The 17,719-nt window shown below is 43.0% G+C and overlaps 1 protein-coding gene across 4 annotated transcripts in view; it reads left to right on the top strand.

Moving 5' to 3' along the window:
* The window catches only part of DOCK3 (dedicator of cytokinesis 3), a 2,582,899-nt gene that overhangs the window by 1,465,290 nt on the left and 1,099,890 nt on the right, over nt 1-17,719 (top strand). For all 4 annotated transcript variants that reach the window (XM_069644069.1, XM_069644070.1, XM_069644071.1 and 1 more), the window contains 2 exons: nt 9,222-9,263; nt 13,153-13,307. In XM_069644069.1, the coding sequence (XP_069500170.1) occupies nt 9,222-9,263; nt 13,153-13,307 (197 nt within the window). The remainder of the gene's footprint in view (nt 1-9,221; nt 9,264-13,152; nt 13,308-17,719) is intronic.

Consider the following 17,719-nt stretch of genomic DNA (forward strand, 5'->3'; position numbering starts at 1 on the left):
CCTTGCCCCCAAAAAAATACTTTTCCTCACAGTACCTACGTGGGATGGCTTGATTGTATTGCATGACCTACCTTAGAATGTTTGGTGCATGGCACGTGCCCATGCTCCAGATATAATATCCATCAACAGAGTACAACACAGCATGGTCTGCAAACATGCCCGGCTATGTGCCTGGATAAAGGCCTGCAGCAGCATTTTTCCTTCCCCCTGTAACAACAGGGAATTGACTGCATCTGGCTTAGGCGCACTGGTTCTGGTACAAAGCCTCCCTTCCATGTCCCAGGCACTGTACTCATGACCTCGAATCCATATTGGGCATCACCTCCACCGTCCATCCTCGGCCTGGTCTCTCAGTGCACCTCCACAACTCCTCATCTCATGCATGGAAACCACATTCTGTCTTCCATTAGCTCCCTTTCTATAGTTCCTTATACCTTGTTCTGACTCTCCTCCACTCTTCTGATATGACCCTGGAGGCCAATCGGTGCCTGTACTTTCCCCAGAGGCTGGGTAACACATGTGCAAGGCTTTAAAAAAACCTCTCAGCCCCAGTCACTTTTCAGTCTCTGCTTGCTACTCAGGCTGCTTGTTTTCCATTTGGCTTCCTGGAGGAGCTGGGATGTTTTGTTGTCAGTTCAGTTTGGGGAGTGTTTGGCTCGCTTGTTCCTCTTCAGTCTCTCCTTACTAAATGTGTTTTCTTCTGCCCCGCCATTGTACAGAATCAATCTGGGCTTGGGAGGTCCAATTTTGGGTGTCTCATCTCTATTTTAACCCAAGAATTCCAGTTGATTCCAATCCTGTTCATGATTCCATTCCTCTGGGTCTTTGCCAGGTTTTCTTAGTTGCCACCAGGGGCCTTCTGGGAGTTTTGGTTCTGAAACTAACACATTACAAAGGGTGGTACTGACATTAACTTGATGGTGAGATCAAGGACTGGTCCCCCTTCTTAACCTTCCCTCTCCACCTCTGGGTCAGGGATGGCTCTAGCTTGTGCATAGGTAATCTCCCTGTCCCGGGTCAGGAGGGGTCCCAGATACCCTAACCGAGACAGGACCCTCACCTTGTCACAGGTGCCACTGATAATGCCATATATGGTGTCATTGGTGTGGTAACAAGCTCTGCATGCCGTGATGTCAGGGATATGCTTGCATAGCTAACAATATATGGGCCTCATTATAAGTTGAGTGGTGCAGTGAAAATGTGGCAGTAATATAGTTACTGCCTCATTACCAAACCAGGCGACTATGAGTTTGGGGTAAGGTGGAGAAAAAACCTCCAGCAAGAAGCTGGTAATAATTCCACCACCTTATCACCTAATATTGGACAATTCGATGGTATTACAGCTGACAAAATTACTGCTGGCAGTAATTCCGCTGAAATCCCCCATGGAGTCCCAGGGACTTCAATTAATGGGAACTAACACAGCCTACCACCACTTGTAATATAGCGGTAATACCGCTGGACCAAGGTTGCGCATCGTTACAGGTAGCTATCATTTGTTACTGTCTATTCTTAGAAACATTAACTGCTCTTTAAGGTAACATTACCAAGGCAGGTATAGTGCTTCTGTAGGTATTATTATGATGATTACTATTAACAATACGAATATGAAAATCAGCTTCATTATATAGCACTTCATTCGAAATCCCTTCCACTTCGAAGTGTTGTAATACTTGCTCTTATTATTAATCCCCTTAATAGTACTGAAGTCAAATATTTTTTTTTTGTTTGATATCAGCTTTATAAACCCATACAAACTCTAACAAATGTGAGCGATATTTGAAAAGTACTGTGACGTAATCACAATCAACCCACAACAATTAAATGTATTAAAGGGTCATGGACAATATGAATGTTGACATATTGAAAATGTCCATATAATTTTATTTATTTATTTAGTGTGTTTACAGTTTATCAAAACCTTTAATACATAAAATACAAAATTAAACAATCATCCAATTATATCACAGAAAATATATTAAACAATGCATATAGTGTCGATGTAATACATTCTGACCACCACTAAAGCGATTTTGCTTGAAATGTGATGTACTCAATTGATCGGCCTCAGAAGGAGCAAGGGCTGAGTTGGCACTGCTGGGATGGATTAAAACCTGTGACTGCAGGTTTCAAAGAGGTATTTGAAGCCAATGATAACTGGTTGAGCATCCATACATTTGCCCGCTTTATTCCTTTCCCTCTTTACTCGTTCCCTCCCGTTGCTAGCCTGCTAGTGCCTCCTTCCTTCTAATCTGCAGCTGGTGCAGGTATTCTGACCTTAAACACTTAGTACTACTCCCCAAATATAAGAAGACTCTCGCCCTCCTGTTGAATGGAGAATTTTGGACTTGCCTATTTTAGTTTGCTATCAAGTCCTGTGAATTTACATCATCGCTGCTATGGTAACATTGACCCTCGGTTCAATATGCCTTCCCAGGTGATAAAATTGCGAATCTCATTTCTAAGAAGCTGTTGGTCTGTGTAGTCTACAGCCACTGGTCAACTTTGCTCCCTTGTATGGTTTAATTTGCTAGGCCAGTTTTGGAGGTCCCCTGCTTCCCCTTCTCCTTCTATCACTCATGTGAAATGAATTGTTTAGATGTATGTGCTTTACAAAACGGCGAGAAAATAAATTAAAAATACAATTAAAACATCATTTTAATTCACCTGGAGTTCGCATTAGAAAAGTGACGGTTGAGAGGCTTGCACATTTTGCCTCTATTGAGGAAACATTAATTAAAATTCAGGTCACTAACATTTTCTAAAGTTTGAGCAGGGAGTCGAAATTCTAGTACAGGGCTCCCAGTAAGAACATTCCGATAGAGAAATGTGGGTCTCAAGTAACCTGGATTAGTAGTTGGCATATAGGCTGCATTGAAAACTTTACTTGGTTTGGTATACACCATTTCATGTTTTATTAAACATCAACAAGTGGGAAGAAAATATAGCTATATCGATGGTGGTGATCACAGATAATGTGCCAAATGTCAATTTGAATCAGAAACCACTATTGTGTGTGGTACATTTCAAGCTGACAATTGTGATTTTGGTACACAGCTTGGATTTACAAACTCAGTTCTGGTTTTGCTGACCTTGTGCTGCAAAAAACCTTTGGAAGGGGCCACCAGCAGCCCACTATGGCATGGGGATGGCTTCCTCAACTGCCTTTCGTATTGTCATGTAATGAAACCCCTTAAAATGGAATAAGTGGCCACCCACTTCACAAACGTATGGGCAGGTTCATAAATATGGGGTAAAGCTATGCATATTTTTGCATTCCCTAAAAAGGTATTCAGCAAATGTTAATTTTGGGAAGCTTATGGCATTGGTATTCAAGGACAAACCTTTATGATACTTCCTATAACAACTACTTTTTAAATTCCATTCATGCTAGGCAAAGTGGCTCCCCAAAACATTACCATTTACCCACATGGATTCAGCTGTATGGACATTTCCAGAATTAATATACATCCTATTATGGTTTCTTTTTCAAAACGTTTGTAAAGGTCTGTCCAGTGTGGTGTGTGGGGTCAGTAATGAGAGGCAGACAACTCTTTGAAGATTTATCAACCTATGTCATTTTATTTTTAAAATAAATATGATCAAGATTCCTCACTATCCCTACTGAGGATTTCCCTGCTTAACCAAAGCTAAGGGGAAACACTCTACCATAGGATACCTTGCCCTCACACTAAGCAACACATACACCATGAAAATATATGGCAATACAACATAACATGAACAACATTCACAGTCTCTGAATAGCCTTCTTATGTCCTGGGTGATTTCCCTTCCCCAGGATTCAAGGTCAATTCTGTTAGTGTTCAACCAAAGAAAGAAATGTCTCAAATCAATTCTTGATGTTTCAAAGTCAATGTAAAAGTTTGTTAACCAAAGTTCCAATCATAGCAAATCTCTTCTCCTTGGTGACACATCCACTTTCCAATTCCACCAAATAGCAGCAATGGTAATCCCACCCATGATGCTTTGTCACCTCTTCAAGAAGACTTGTCACAGTTGTAAAGAAATGTATCCACAACTGTCATTGATACACAGTTTCTGGTTAACAGTTAGTATTCTCTTAGTTACAGTTCTAGAATTCACAATGGTATATTTGTCAGGATGACTTTTCAATGTTGCTTGCTGCTTCCACTTCAACAACTTCACTTCTACATAATTCACTATGAGAAAAGTCACCTTTGTCTCACAGAATCTACTGACAACCAGATATACCAGCACAGCTTCAGTACTTTGGCTTACTACCACAGCTTCAGTGATTTGTACTTCTTGACAGGCTTCAACAAGATAAACTTCGAAGTACTTTGACAACTTCAAATAGGCAAGGCACCCTTCCTCTGAATACCTTTCTTCAAAATGGGCAGCCTCTTCGCTTCTCTTTTCTGGCAGCCACAATAACAAATTGTGGTTGGCTTTATGACTCAATTCTCTCTGTCTTCCACAGTCTCTGGCACTACAGGTTGTGCCACCTTCAAAATTGTCTTTACAAACAACCAGTTCCCCTTCCCCAACATAACTTGCACATTTCTGTCAGTTATCAGCCCAAATAATTCCCCATAAGCCTTGTGCCACTCTCCTAGCTTCAGGTAAGTATGCACACTTGTATTTTAGGCCAATGAACTGTTATTAACTGTACAATACAGTTAGATTGCTTTTGATCTCTGAGAAAAACTAGTTTTCCTGTTAATATGGGGAGAAGCTTGGCTTGGGCAATGCTTGTTCTCTTCTTCAATAAGATATACACTTTAACTTCTTATATATGAAAGGTATGGCGCAATAAGGTAAAGAGTAGGATTCACTCTTTCTTTAGAAATCACAATTAGGCACACGCAACCACTACTTGATGTAGTTTCCAAGGTTTAAATATTGGTATAGAATTGTATTCCCGTGTGAAAGTGAAGGATTGAGTTCATTCCGCCTTTGGGAATCACAATTAGGCACATGTGACCATTCCTTGATGTAGTTTTCGCAAGTTAAAGATTTCAACAATGGTATTGTCAGGGTTAGGTATTCGGTAATGGTCTTTGCTGAATTCACTCTTCTTAATTAGGGATACGTGACCACTCCTGTAGACAGTAACAGTCTTTTAAGGATTGAGCAAGGGATTTAAGGAGCGTTAGCATTCTACGCGAGTCAAAGGGACTTTCAGGTTAAAAGCGAGTGCCACATTTCCATGGTTCCAGTACTTCAACTTCAACAAACAACTTCTACTCGCTTTAAAACATATGCGAGTGAAAATGGAACTGGACAATGTTGCTTGCAATGCTCTTGCAAGATATTAAAATTCCATACTTCACTCACTGGATCCTTTAACGCACTGTTTCCCCAAGATCTGCCACAACATTTACTGCTTCTGGCTTCTTAGGGACCCATACCCTTCCTCTGTGAAGATGTCTCTAGTCCATCCACTCATTTATGGAGCTCCTTTCACTCCTGAGACCCACGGCTTAACAACTGCTCCTCGCCTCAGTCTTCAGCATGTTCACCACACGGCAACCACAGCAATCAGGCTCACATGGGGAAAGACATCTCTCCTGCATGCCTTCCGCTGCAGTCTCTGCACTTCAGAGTTTGGGGAACAGGACACTCTCATAACAAGCAAGTGAAATCTGCTATATCCACGTTCCAGCATCCTTCTTATTCTCTCCTTTCTGCTTGGTTTGCCAGCCTCATGCCTTCTTCCTTCTGCTACTACAGGTACAGCTTGCATTCCAGTCACAGTTCAAGCTACTTCCAATTGCCTGCACCTGAGGGGGCCTCTTATGCCTCCTAGGTTCCTTCAAGTGTGGGTTGTTAGGCTTAGTTGCCTGACTACTGCTATGACATGCGTCTTCAGCCCTCTTTCTTGTCCCAGTGCTTCTGGGATTATGGGACCTGTAGTCCCCTTCAACAATGTGTTTCCTTCAACAATTGAGTTAATGTTAAGGGCAGATCTTCTTCCCATAAACTCATTAAAAGATAGACTATTCAAATTGGTTATTACTGAGGAAGACATTCGATTAAAGGCATTTTCTCTAGATCCGTTTAAGTTATACCTTTGGGAGTAAGGAGTGTGTTCATTCTGAGATAACTTGATGGATTGTTCTGTTAGTAAGTGTTCCTCAGATTTAACAACACTTGCACCCCTGGTCACAGATCTTATATGTGGGTCATTATAATGGCAATATGCCATTACCTGTTTTGGCAATCCAGAAAGGCACTTTCTGTCAGAGGACAAATACCAACTCTCATCCCACGGGATCACCTCACCAGCCTGGGCCTTATCTCCACCCAGGTGATTCTTCTGCAGTACACCACCCCCAAGGTCAGGATCAGGAAGCGTCCGCCTTTCCCTGGCCACCTGGGAGGAGACTTTAGGCAGGGTTTCAGTGGATCCGTAGGATTCTTCACAGTGGGCAACCTTAAAATGGGAGGGTGTCTCAATAAGCTTTATATGTTTGTATTCCCATACTGCATGTTTGCTGAAATGTAGGGCAAATACTGATTATTTGACTTGATGGAAATCAAACTTGGATGAGTAGTTGGCAGACCAGATCACAGTGCTTAGGAAATGTTCGTTCTTAAGCCAAACCACAGGCCTGGTGGCTTCTGCCATGCCACGGTAAAGTGGTTTCTATGCATGGCATTGGCTGTGCCCAGAATGCACTGCACATAGGGTTTCTGAGTCGTTATGCTCAATGGGTACTGTAAGTACGATCCCAGTACATGAGGCATTGGTACACCTTGCGTGCACTGCAAAAAATGTACTTAAGTGGTTAATGTATGTCATTGGAAACCCGATACGATTGACTAAAAATTATTTATGGGAAGGGATCTGAAACAGGAATATAAACAACTATTATAAAAGAATATCTTACAAATTACAGATGGAAAAACAATAGTTTGTTACTTTGCAAAATCCTAAATAATACTGAAATGTGACAATTATTGTAGCAGTGCAATGATAATGTAGAGGAGCAGATGGACATGTCACTCCTAGCTCCCACCCCCTCACCTCCATCATACCGGAATAGCAGGAGAGGAGCCCTATGTGGGACACCAGGTATTGTCACAATACTGCATTGATTGTATGAGAGACAATATGCACTCAGACAACCGTATCGAATGTGCCCCCACACTGAAAGGGTGAAATAATGTCTACACACACCATTGGACATCCAAGAGCTATAAGTGAAATCGGACAAGGGCAAAGTGACGTCATGAGGGAAAGACACAAAGACACACTGGAATGATATGCAAATACTTAAAGGATAAAGATGTAACTCAAGTGATAAGATATTCATGTAATCGAATATGAAGAAATCATATGCACCAAAGATATAAGCGAGGAGAGATGAAGTGCATGTATAGGTGCAGAAATGCAAGTTAGCTGAGACATATAGAGGCTTGCTGCAGAATAAAACAGGCTAAGGCGGTCATGAGAAAAAGATGAACACCAGACTCATGATGAAACCAATCAAGCTACCTCAGAGACAGACCAGGGCTGCAGAGTCATGAGATGGTGGAAAGCCAGCTTTGTGTGAGGAACAAAGAAGCGTCTATTGGCCTGGGATCAAGGATGCCACATCAAGGACTAATTGCAAGGCACAAAGGGATTCAAGAGGCTAAGCCTTGCTCCTTAGACATATTTCTCTTAGATTAAGCAAAGAAGAAAACATCTGCAAGCGCCAAGTATTGGACGATCAAAGTTGCGAAAAGTCTATCCAAGGTGGAGTGAGCAAGTCTCCATAGGCTAAGAGGAGAAATGACACCCAGCTTAATTAAATCAAATAGCAGTATATTAAAGGTTGAAACGGACACATGGATTCCTCACACTTGACTCAGAAGTTGAAAACAAGGGCTATTCATTAAGCTTTAGACAGTCGCAGAACAGAGAAGAGGCTTCAAGGTCAACTATAAAGAAGAAGCCTTGGCTTGGGGCCTGACTGTTGAGAGATGATGGACTAATTGGGCAAGTGGGTAGTAGTGTGACATTCCTCTCTGCACCTGAGTTTTGTTTTGCTTACATGATGCTAATGAGCCGAAAGTCCAAGGGTTGGAGAGAATCATGCTATTCATTGTTACACAGGCCCAGCCGCTGCTGTTATTCTGCGATAATCTGTATTGTACATATTTAGCTGTGGTTCACTGCATGCCTTTTAGATAAGGAGTATCTAGTGATATTACTAATACTTATATTATGAATAGGTACATATGTTCCTTTAACCAATCCCTCCCTTCCATAGGTTTTTACAGTTTGCCAAATAGAATGACATCATAGCTGACGTACATTGAGGTATAAAACCTTTGTGTAATCAAAATTGAAGTGTGAGTGCGTGGACTACAGTTTGTTGTTCACCAGATTGCCCTACTTTATTTGAGCTGACAATAAATTAGTACTTTGCCATATTCTTTGAGTCTGTCCAGTTATTTGGGTCTGAGATAATTATTGGTAATTCCATCAAGCACATGAGATGCTTCAAGGTGCTAGAGCACAATAACTCGTTCTCTGAAGTGCACTGCACATGACGAGCCTTGCAGCATTTTTTGTAAACATACATTGGAAATGCCTGTTGTGCCTGCGGTACAGTTACAGGAAAATTAATGTATGTTGGCATAGTAAAATCTTTGATGGCAGTGATGATGACACATGCAATGTCATCAATATGGTCACCATTTATACCAACTTTGATGTCATGCATCAAAATGAGTGTGAGCATTTTGGATACCTACACACACAAACCATTTTCATCATTGCAAAGGAGGCTCCAGTCTACAGTTCAGTTTGTCAAACTGATGCAAGAGAGGGGGACTAGAATCTAAGCAATATGCCATATTGTACATGAAAGCTACTTTCTCACAAACTATTTGCAATTCTCCCTGTGTACCTTCTAGAGAACAGGATAGGGAACAGTTCTACTTTGCACTTGGATAGTCTTCCTTAAATTGACTAATTGGATAAGCAGTAAATGATCCGCCAGCGCCTACGATGCTGAAACTGTTGATGGTACAGAAATTAGAAGACAATGCTTAGTTCCAATCTGGTGTTGGCCTCTTTTAAGTAGTGATAGAGACCAGGACTATATTTTAGCAATGTTTTAAGTATAGCAATATATTGTAAAAATAGGGAATAATAGTCATTACACAAGAATATGCAAGTCATGCTAACAACAGCTAATAACAGATTCTTTTTTTCTCCCCTATCTCCACCACCCCGCCCACAGCATTTATCCAGCAAGCACAGTGTGCAACAAAGCACCTCACAGGTAAGAGACATTGTTGCACGGCACTGGCATTAAGTGTGTTTGAGTGGAATTCACAAAACTATTTCCATCTGAGAAATGTGACAGAGTCTGTTGGAGTCCAGGGAGTTAACGCTATAACAGAAGCAAGATCTTGTACCCATCATCCTGCTTTTAAGTGGTAGTAAAAGGTCTGATAGGATGTGTCTCCGAAAGTTTTAGGTACAAGTACAACAACGGGTTTGCTCTTCTTATGATATGATAGGTTATTTATAACACGCTTAATACCCAGAGGTTTCTAAGTGCGGACCCAGGGATCGAACCTGTGTTGCTCCGTGTAGTCTTGCTTGCAAGGCATGCATGTTGCCGCTGAGGTATCCTCCCGAGACTTGGCACTGTAACTAAAATAGCAGGTTTTGTAAATTGGGAGACCGTCCACAAAATTAGCTGAACCTCTATTTAATCCACTGGCAACACACCCATCAGCCTCAATCACAGATCAAACCTTATAGACCTAAAAGGAAAAACATGCCTTCTTGACGTAAAATGTGTGATCAGATTCAGGCTAGTGATCAGATTCAGGTTATGATTTTATTACTAAACTAGTTAATCTGCTTAACATATCATTAGTCACTTCACTTCCGATGAGATCAGTTTATCCTCTGGGAGAGTAATCATGTGTTCCACACTTCCTCGTTAATCTGTAAAATCATTAATGCAGTGGTCTTCAAACTTTTCAGGCCTGCCCCCCAAGCAAAATGTGGGCAGACCGTACCCCCCTCAACTGAACTATTGCGTGCCGTCACTTCACCCTACTCCCAGTATAGTCCCTGGTTTCCCCCACCTGCTCCGATCAAAGTCTCTGCCCTCACTCATCCCACTCCTAGCCCAGCCCCTGTGCTCTCCCCACCCACCCCACCACAGACCCTGGGCTCTCCAAACCCTGCTCCAACCACTATCCCATGGCTCCCACCCATCCTGCTCCCAGCACAGTCCCTGGGCTTCCCCACCCTGCTCCCAGCACAGTCCCAGGGCCAGTGGTGGCTGGTGAAAATCTTAGGTGAAGGGGCATAAATATTATCACCAGATATGCCATAGCGACCGAGCACAGCGAGGGAGCCCAAACCAATGAAGGAGGTTTGGGGGGTTTCCCCCATGGATTCTTTTTAATTTTAAATAATGGGTAAAAAGCCAAACAGTTTGCAAAGCGCTGGGGGGCCAAGGGGGAAAGCATGGTATTTTTAACTGGATATCTATGATAGATATCCAGTAAAAAAAATACCATCCCTAGCCCCTGGGCTCCATGGCACCTCAGAAGCAGAGCTGATTTTGTCAGGTAGTAGAGGGATGTGCAACAAAGGCAAAGACCAAAACAAACGCACACATGCACACACACACAAACACACATACACACAAACACACACACACATTCACACAGCAATCACTCTATCTTTTACACAAGCACCCATCACCATACACTCACTCATAACACAGCCATACACATATTTAAATAAAAAATAAATGAGCATAAACGTGCCTTCTGCAGGGGACTGTGCAGGGGTGCTGAAACGCCCTGCTCCAGCCTGCTCTGTCCGTATGTGCGAGGAGGCGCAGGAGCTCGCCCTTGCACATACAGACATGCAGTGCCCCAGCCAGCATTTCAAATGAGCTATGCAAGGTTGGCAAAGCAAAACGGCCCCAGCCTTGCATGGCTCAATGAGCATGTGCGGCTGGGGAACTGAACTGAACTGTCAAAGGCAACCACTGTTTCCCTTTGACAGTTGAGCCAGCCCAGGAACACTCCCTCTGCTGGAAAAAGCAGCTGAGGGAGTGCTCAGTGTTTCACTGAGCTGGCTCCTCAGCTCCTCCATATTGCGCGAGGGGGCCACTGGGTGGACGCCTCCTCGCCCATTTTGGATGAGCCACCAGGCTCAGACTGGCCTATAGATCAATAGGGTGATGCCTGTACCAAAAATGCAAATGGCTAGTGTGGGCCAGTGAAAACGGGCCAGTTTTATGTCCAATGTGGGCCAGTTTGATGAGTTACTTCACTATGCAGCAAGTAGTTTTTACCATTGTTGCTGAATGACTATTCTTTAAATATCACAATTTTCTTACATTTTAACAAAAAACACCCCGTGGGTACTACTCAAACAGTCTGTGATTAAAGGAATTAATATCCATTTGCAACTGCAGGCCACTTTTTCATTGGTGCCTGAGACAGTTGTATGCTCCAGTACGACCATGTGAGATGCCACTGGCCATTTCCTCCAATCTAAAAAATAAAAATTACCTTTTTTTCTTTTTTTGTTAACATTTCATGCTGAGTTCTCCTGCCTCCCTGGCCTCACGGGAAGCGACCGTGCCCCCCCAGCGGGGTGGGGGGGTGCACCCCACATTTTGTAGACCTCTAATCTAATGGGAAATGGATGCCCGTTTACCGATATTTGATTTTATTGGAATGCAGGCAGAGTGAGGGGTGGTGTTTAAATAAAACCTGGATTCTTTGAGAGTTGATCAGTTGTAGTGGGATATTTGGGTATGGAATTGGAACGTTGTCTATTGTACCCACCCAGGCTCTATCGCAGAGGCAATCTCAGCAGCTCAGAGCTTTAAGGTTGACCTGTCTGTGCGTTTCAAGTTTCTTCTGCAACTGTTGTGCCTATGACCAAAGCCAACATGTCATATTTGGTTTCGCTGTTCACCAAACGATTCTGCCATTTCAAGCGAACAGTGGTGCGAGTAGGTGACAAGAGTAGCAACATTATATAGGTTGTATTTTGGACCTAGTAGGATCGCTGTCTGTCTCCCCTTGTTTCCCCCCTCCCTGCCTCGTCGCGCCTTGAAACACTTGTGTATAGGCGCGTTACAAATGCCATATCATAGCATTACAAATGCCATATCATATCACTGCTGCTCCTGTCACAGGTTAGTGTGCATTGATGTTCATGATCATTATTCTCTACTTTGGTGATCTAAAAGCTTACAAGCCTTTTCTGCCTTTTGTAAATCCAATTTGTAAGATTTTGTGGGACTGTAATCTTTGTTCCGAAAAAAAAAACCACAGCATTATTTAATACAATGACTGATTAATTTCTCACAAAGACATTTAATTTTATAGGATTGTAAAGAATTTTTCAAAAACGATAATTCAAGCTAACATACAAATACTCCTTAGTGGCTCAAATCATTAATATGATTGGAAATATATGCTTTATTTCTGAACTTTTAAAGATCTTTTGGAAGACATTACTTTGTAATCCTTCAAGACCACTTAATGTATTTGATATGAATCTGTGAAGACTTTCATCTTTTAAAAAGAGATATGTGCCACTGAGTTTGATTATTTATCCAGAAGGAATTTGGGCATAATTGACATGTCTTTGTATGCATGTAGATTTACGGTCCTTGTTATCTTTTTTAAGTCTCCCTCTTCCCCTCCCTCCCACATGGATGTATGATGCAATTGACAAAAACATGTTTTAACTGAATTGCATTTTCTGCTTTTTTTGTTTACATGTAAATGGGAGGGGAGTGCCTTCATCCTAACTTACCTAGTCTTAAAACCCCACCTTGTTGCAAATTTTCCCACCTCTTTGTTTTGTATTCATTTAATTTTTTCTTTGTATTTGTGATTTTTCACTGACCCTTCCCTGAACCCATTTTATTCCTCCGGGCTACAGGCAATTCATCAGCAAAACAGTAGACAACCTCGGTTCATCTGGGGTTCGTCATTTCTTTTTCCCAAAATGGCCGAGCATGTCACAGACTACCTTCGCTTTCTCCTCTCTCTTTCGAGGCCTCGGCCATTTACATTCACTTCCTATCTGAACTATCGTTTCTTCTCAAGGAGAGCAGACCGCTTTGGCCTGCTCGCATAACGTAATTTGTTTCACTCTACCTTTTATTTCAGGTGGACACACTTCGTCAGCGTCATGGAGAAGGGTGTCGAATGCCAGTTCCTCATCACTTCTTTCTCAATCTGAAGAGTTTCACTTACAATACCATTGGGGAGGACACTGATGTCTTCTTTTCCATTTATGACCTGCGGGAGGGAAAACAAATCAGGTAAGCATTAGTAAGAACACTAAAGTTAACATCTATACTTACTGACTCATTGGACAGATGCTAGTGAGTTCCTGTGAGTTACTCCTGCTTCCACCCATGGCCCCACCCCTGTTAAATGTATATGCTACCCATTGATCATGACGGGTATATGGCCAACTATATGGTGTGTTTCAAGATGAAAATTGATGTTGTAAGGTAGAAGAGGCTGATGAAGACTTAAGTGCATGTGGGTGGCCTGAAATGTGAAACATTGGAGAAGCATCATTTAGTATGGAAATGAACCTCTGTTTCTGTAACTCTTCATTGGTGTGCTACAATGGGGAGGGCTGCAAATACTCTTCTACATTCCAAAGCACTCACTGCTATGAAATAGCATCTTGAAAGGTATCTAGACTGAATTGCAACTTCACTTTTGCATAGGCATTTCCTGGGGCTCACCAACAGGAATATTTGAAAGTGGCGTTGGTGGCAAAGGAATCTTAAACCAACACAATAATACATGTTGTAGCTAACTGTCCTGTGGCTGACCTCTCTAGTGGACAGTCAGATCTGGTGATATGTGTGAAAAGGCATAACATTTATGATTGTGCTTTTAGTTCCAATGTGATTCTTTGTATTGAGCATCCTTTTGCATTGGAAGAATGTGTTAGAAGTCTTGTATGGAACACTGGACCACTTGCAACTTTGACCCTTGTCCAGCTCATCTTTTGTAGATCTGCAGAAGACTATGGGTACTGTAGCGTGAGAAGGGGCCTCATTGGTTAAGTGCTCCTTTCTCTATGGCTGTTCCTCTGGGACCTTGCAGAGCCCCTTGAGTTACTGCTTCTGAATCAGTAGTCAGTGGAGGTTTACGTGTTGGCATTTACCTAACTATCATGCCATTTTCAATCTTTTACCTTGTCGGCGCGGTAGGTTGGGGAGGTCAAGAATCGATTCCATTCCACTTCATATTGGACCTGTCATCTAATTAGGATAGATGTTATAATGGGGTATTGTGAGGACCCAATGTGAGATCATATCCTTGCATGCCACCTAAAGGATGATCTTCAGCTAAATTAAGGGATTGAGCCACCCTTGTTTCTCAATTAGTGTAAAGTTCTGAGAACACCCGTACAATCTGAAGCATGTTTGGCACTTATGACAAGCATATGTATATCACATTCCCAGCCATGCATTTACTTTCCCTCACAGACTGTGTGACCACTGAATCCTTTCTCACTGATATTAACTGTTTTGAGCTTAGATCTGACAAGATAGATTTTACGATGGTCATATCTCTCGAGTATGGAGTGGGGGGTTAATTAACTAGTGGGGTGAGACCTCTCCCTGCTTGCAAGGCGCGTTATGCATGAAAAAAGTTGAACCAAAGACCCAACACTCAGTGTCATATGAAACCGTGGTCAGAGGAGGCATTTTGCCATTCACATGTTGCTAGATAAGGTTGTCGCTTGATTTTAGTTCATTGGTTCATGTGTTTTTGCTGGAACACATCCATCATTACTATTCAATATGTAGAGCATGTTCATTACTAAGGAACATTGAACATTGAATTAGTGCATACTGTGACTTCTCTTATCTTCGGCAGCATTTGTAAAGCCCACAAACACCTGTTTATTGGTCTTTTAGTCCAGACAACTGTTTCGCTGGTTGAGAGGATAATGTGGTTAAATCGTTACTGACAGAAGTGCTTTGCTGCTTTCCTAATGCCCTACTGAATCAACGTAATCATGTTGTGTGGCCTACCTCAACACCTGATTGACTTTGTCGATGTGAGTTCTTCACTATGGTCAGGTTTATCACATATATTGTATTGTATTGTATTTTATTGTATTTGGTTATTTATACAGCGCTCTTTCCCCATTTGTATGGCCTCAATGTGCTTTGTGGTTGAAACGCCCTCAGTGACCATAGTCAGTGTGCTGGAAAATTCAAAGAAGTTTAGATTGTGCCCATACACAAGTGTCTCAGGGCGCGACGAGGCAAGGGAGGGGTACAAGAGAGAAACAAAATAGCGATTTTACTAGGCCCAGTGACATTGAGAATGTGCAAGTGCAGTGGAGAAGGAGGGGGGAAAGTGCAAGGGGCAGAGAAGGAGTGGAAAGTGCTGAACATGTGATCAACAACAATAGGTAGTGCGGCCAGCAGGTGGCAAGTGTAAGAATAAGGCACAGACAACGGGTGTCTGATAAGTGCATGAAAGGGACTGTAGGGTTGCAGATACAGACCTAAGTGCAAGGGTTGCCAGGAGGCAGTGCGGGTGTGCGGCTGGGTTGGCAGGGTGCGATCTAGGCCTGAAATCGGAGGGTAGCCAGGTCCCCGGTACCGAAACAGACAGATCAGAAGGGCAGAGGAAGATAGAAGGCAGAAGCAAAGAGGAAGGTGTTGCGGTACTTCCGGGACCGAGGATGGTTCTCTTCAAGTTTCAGGGAGGCAGAGAGGCTGTTACAGAGCGAGGCCCCTGCCGAAGAGAGAGATCTACCCCCAACTCGTTGCTTAGAGAAGCGACTGACCCTGGTGGAGTTGGAGGTGGAGGAGCAAAGAGCTTGACTAGAAAGGTATTTCTGAAGGGCGAGTTGAAGGTATTGCCGACCCAGGCTCCAGAAGGCCTTGTGGACAATGTGAAGGGTCTTGAACTTAATCCTGGCAGCCACTGGGAGCCAGTGAAGAGATTTATGGGCTGGAGAAATACGATCCCTGGGCTTGAGGCCAAGGACAAGTCTTGCAGTCCTGCTCTGGATGAGTTGCAGAGGGCAGAGAATAGTAGCAGGCAGAATTAGGAAGAGGCTGTTGCAGTAGTCCAGCCTAGAGAGAACCAGAGCTGTAGAGACAGTGACCTTCTGGAGTAAGGAGAGGAAAGGAAGAATACCTCTGAGGAAGTGCAGTTGGTAGTTTGACTTCTTAGAGGTATCAGAGATGTGTGGAGAAAAAGACAATTTGGAGTCGAAAATGACCCTGAGATGCATGTGTGCATTTTCACTGGTCTAGGACTTGGGTGGCTGGCTAGGTTCATTTAAGCAGCCCAAAAGAGGTCAGGCACATGGGTGGGCAGTGTTGGTGGGTTGTCATAGAGTGCTATTGTTGGAAGAGACTATGTGTGGCCAGCAATTCTGACTTTTCTTTAGTTGGTAGTTGCTGTATGCTAGTCGAAGAGGTACTGATGTATGTCAGGTGTTTCAGTGTGGACGGCTATATGTTTTGCGAGACCAGAAAGAATAGCCATAGCTGCATTCTATGGTGCATGGATGGGTGGCCGTGCGTGTGGCATGTGACACAATATTTTTTTTTTAAATAATGTGGTGTAACGTATACGTACCGTATTCTTCAAGGTTATACGTACCGTAGTCTTCAGAGTTGTTCGGCTGGAGTGATCTTTGTCCAGTGTGGATGGTGTGGTCTCATTGTTCATGGTCTCTCTAGTGTGAGGATCTGAGCAGGTGGTGAACGTGAGTGAGTTTGTTGCTGTGTGCCTCAGTGAGGGCTGCTGGCTTCCCTGGTATATTTGTCTCATTATTCACAGTCTCTCTTGTGCAGGGATCTGGGGAGCGGTGAGCACGAGTGAGTTTATTTCGGTGTGCCACAACGAAGGCTGCTGGCATATATGACAAAGAGTGTGACTTGTGGCAACGATATGGAGTGTGTATCACACTTTCAATCTTCCAGGTCCCAAATCCATACAAGCATTGCCACTGTAAAACACTTTCAGGATGGTGCCCCATATTATATGCCAGCACTGATACAGTAAAGGACAGGTTCCCAGTGCCTGTGTCTGTCAACACTGCCTGCTTGTGCAATAAAACATACAAGCATTGCTAAAGTAAAACACATTCATAATGGAGCCCACTTGACACTGTAAAGTACATGTTATTGGTGTCTGCATCCACAATATATGCCAGGATGGCGCTGTAATGCACATTTCATGGGTATCAGGAAATAAAATCGCGGCAAAAATGTCACCGGTAAAAAAGAAATGCAGCAAAAATGCAGTGGTTTCACCCGGTAAAGGTGTACCCCATGATACCATTTAAGGGGAGTGGGGTTTGCGGGTGTACCCCGATCCCCTTAAATGGTATAATGGGTCTGGGGATTGCAGGGGTGTCCCCCGCATCCTTTAAATGATTGTGGTGCAAAAAACCACAGCATTTTTGCCGCGATATTTTGTAATCACGGCCATTTTTGCCGCGATTTTAAGACATGGAACTACCTGTGTGCAAATCTGTGTCTGCAGTGCCACTTTAAAACACTTTAATGATGGTGTCTGGCATGATGTAGGCCAGTATTACCCTGCACTACATGCACACATCACAAGCACACATACACACACAGATGCACACACACACAGACATACATTTAATTTAAAAAAACACGTACACACTTTATTCCCTTGTTTGGTGTCATCTTCCCTGACCCTATGC

Source organism: Ambystoma mexicanum, chromosome 2p (assembly GCF_040938575.1).
Source record: "Ambystoma mexicanum isolate Mex_15411 chromosome 2p, UKY_AmexF1_1, whole genome shotgun sequence".
In the NCBI taxonomy this organism is placed as follows: Eukaryota; Metazoa; Chordata; class Amphibia; order Caudata; family Ambystomatidae; genus Ambystoma; species Ambystoma mexicanum.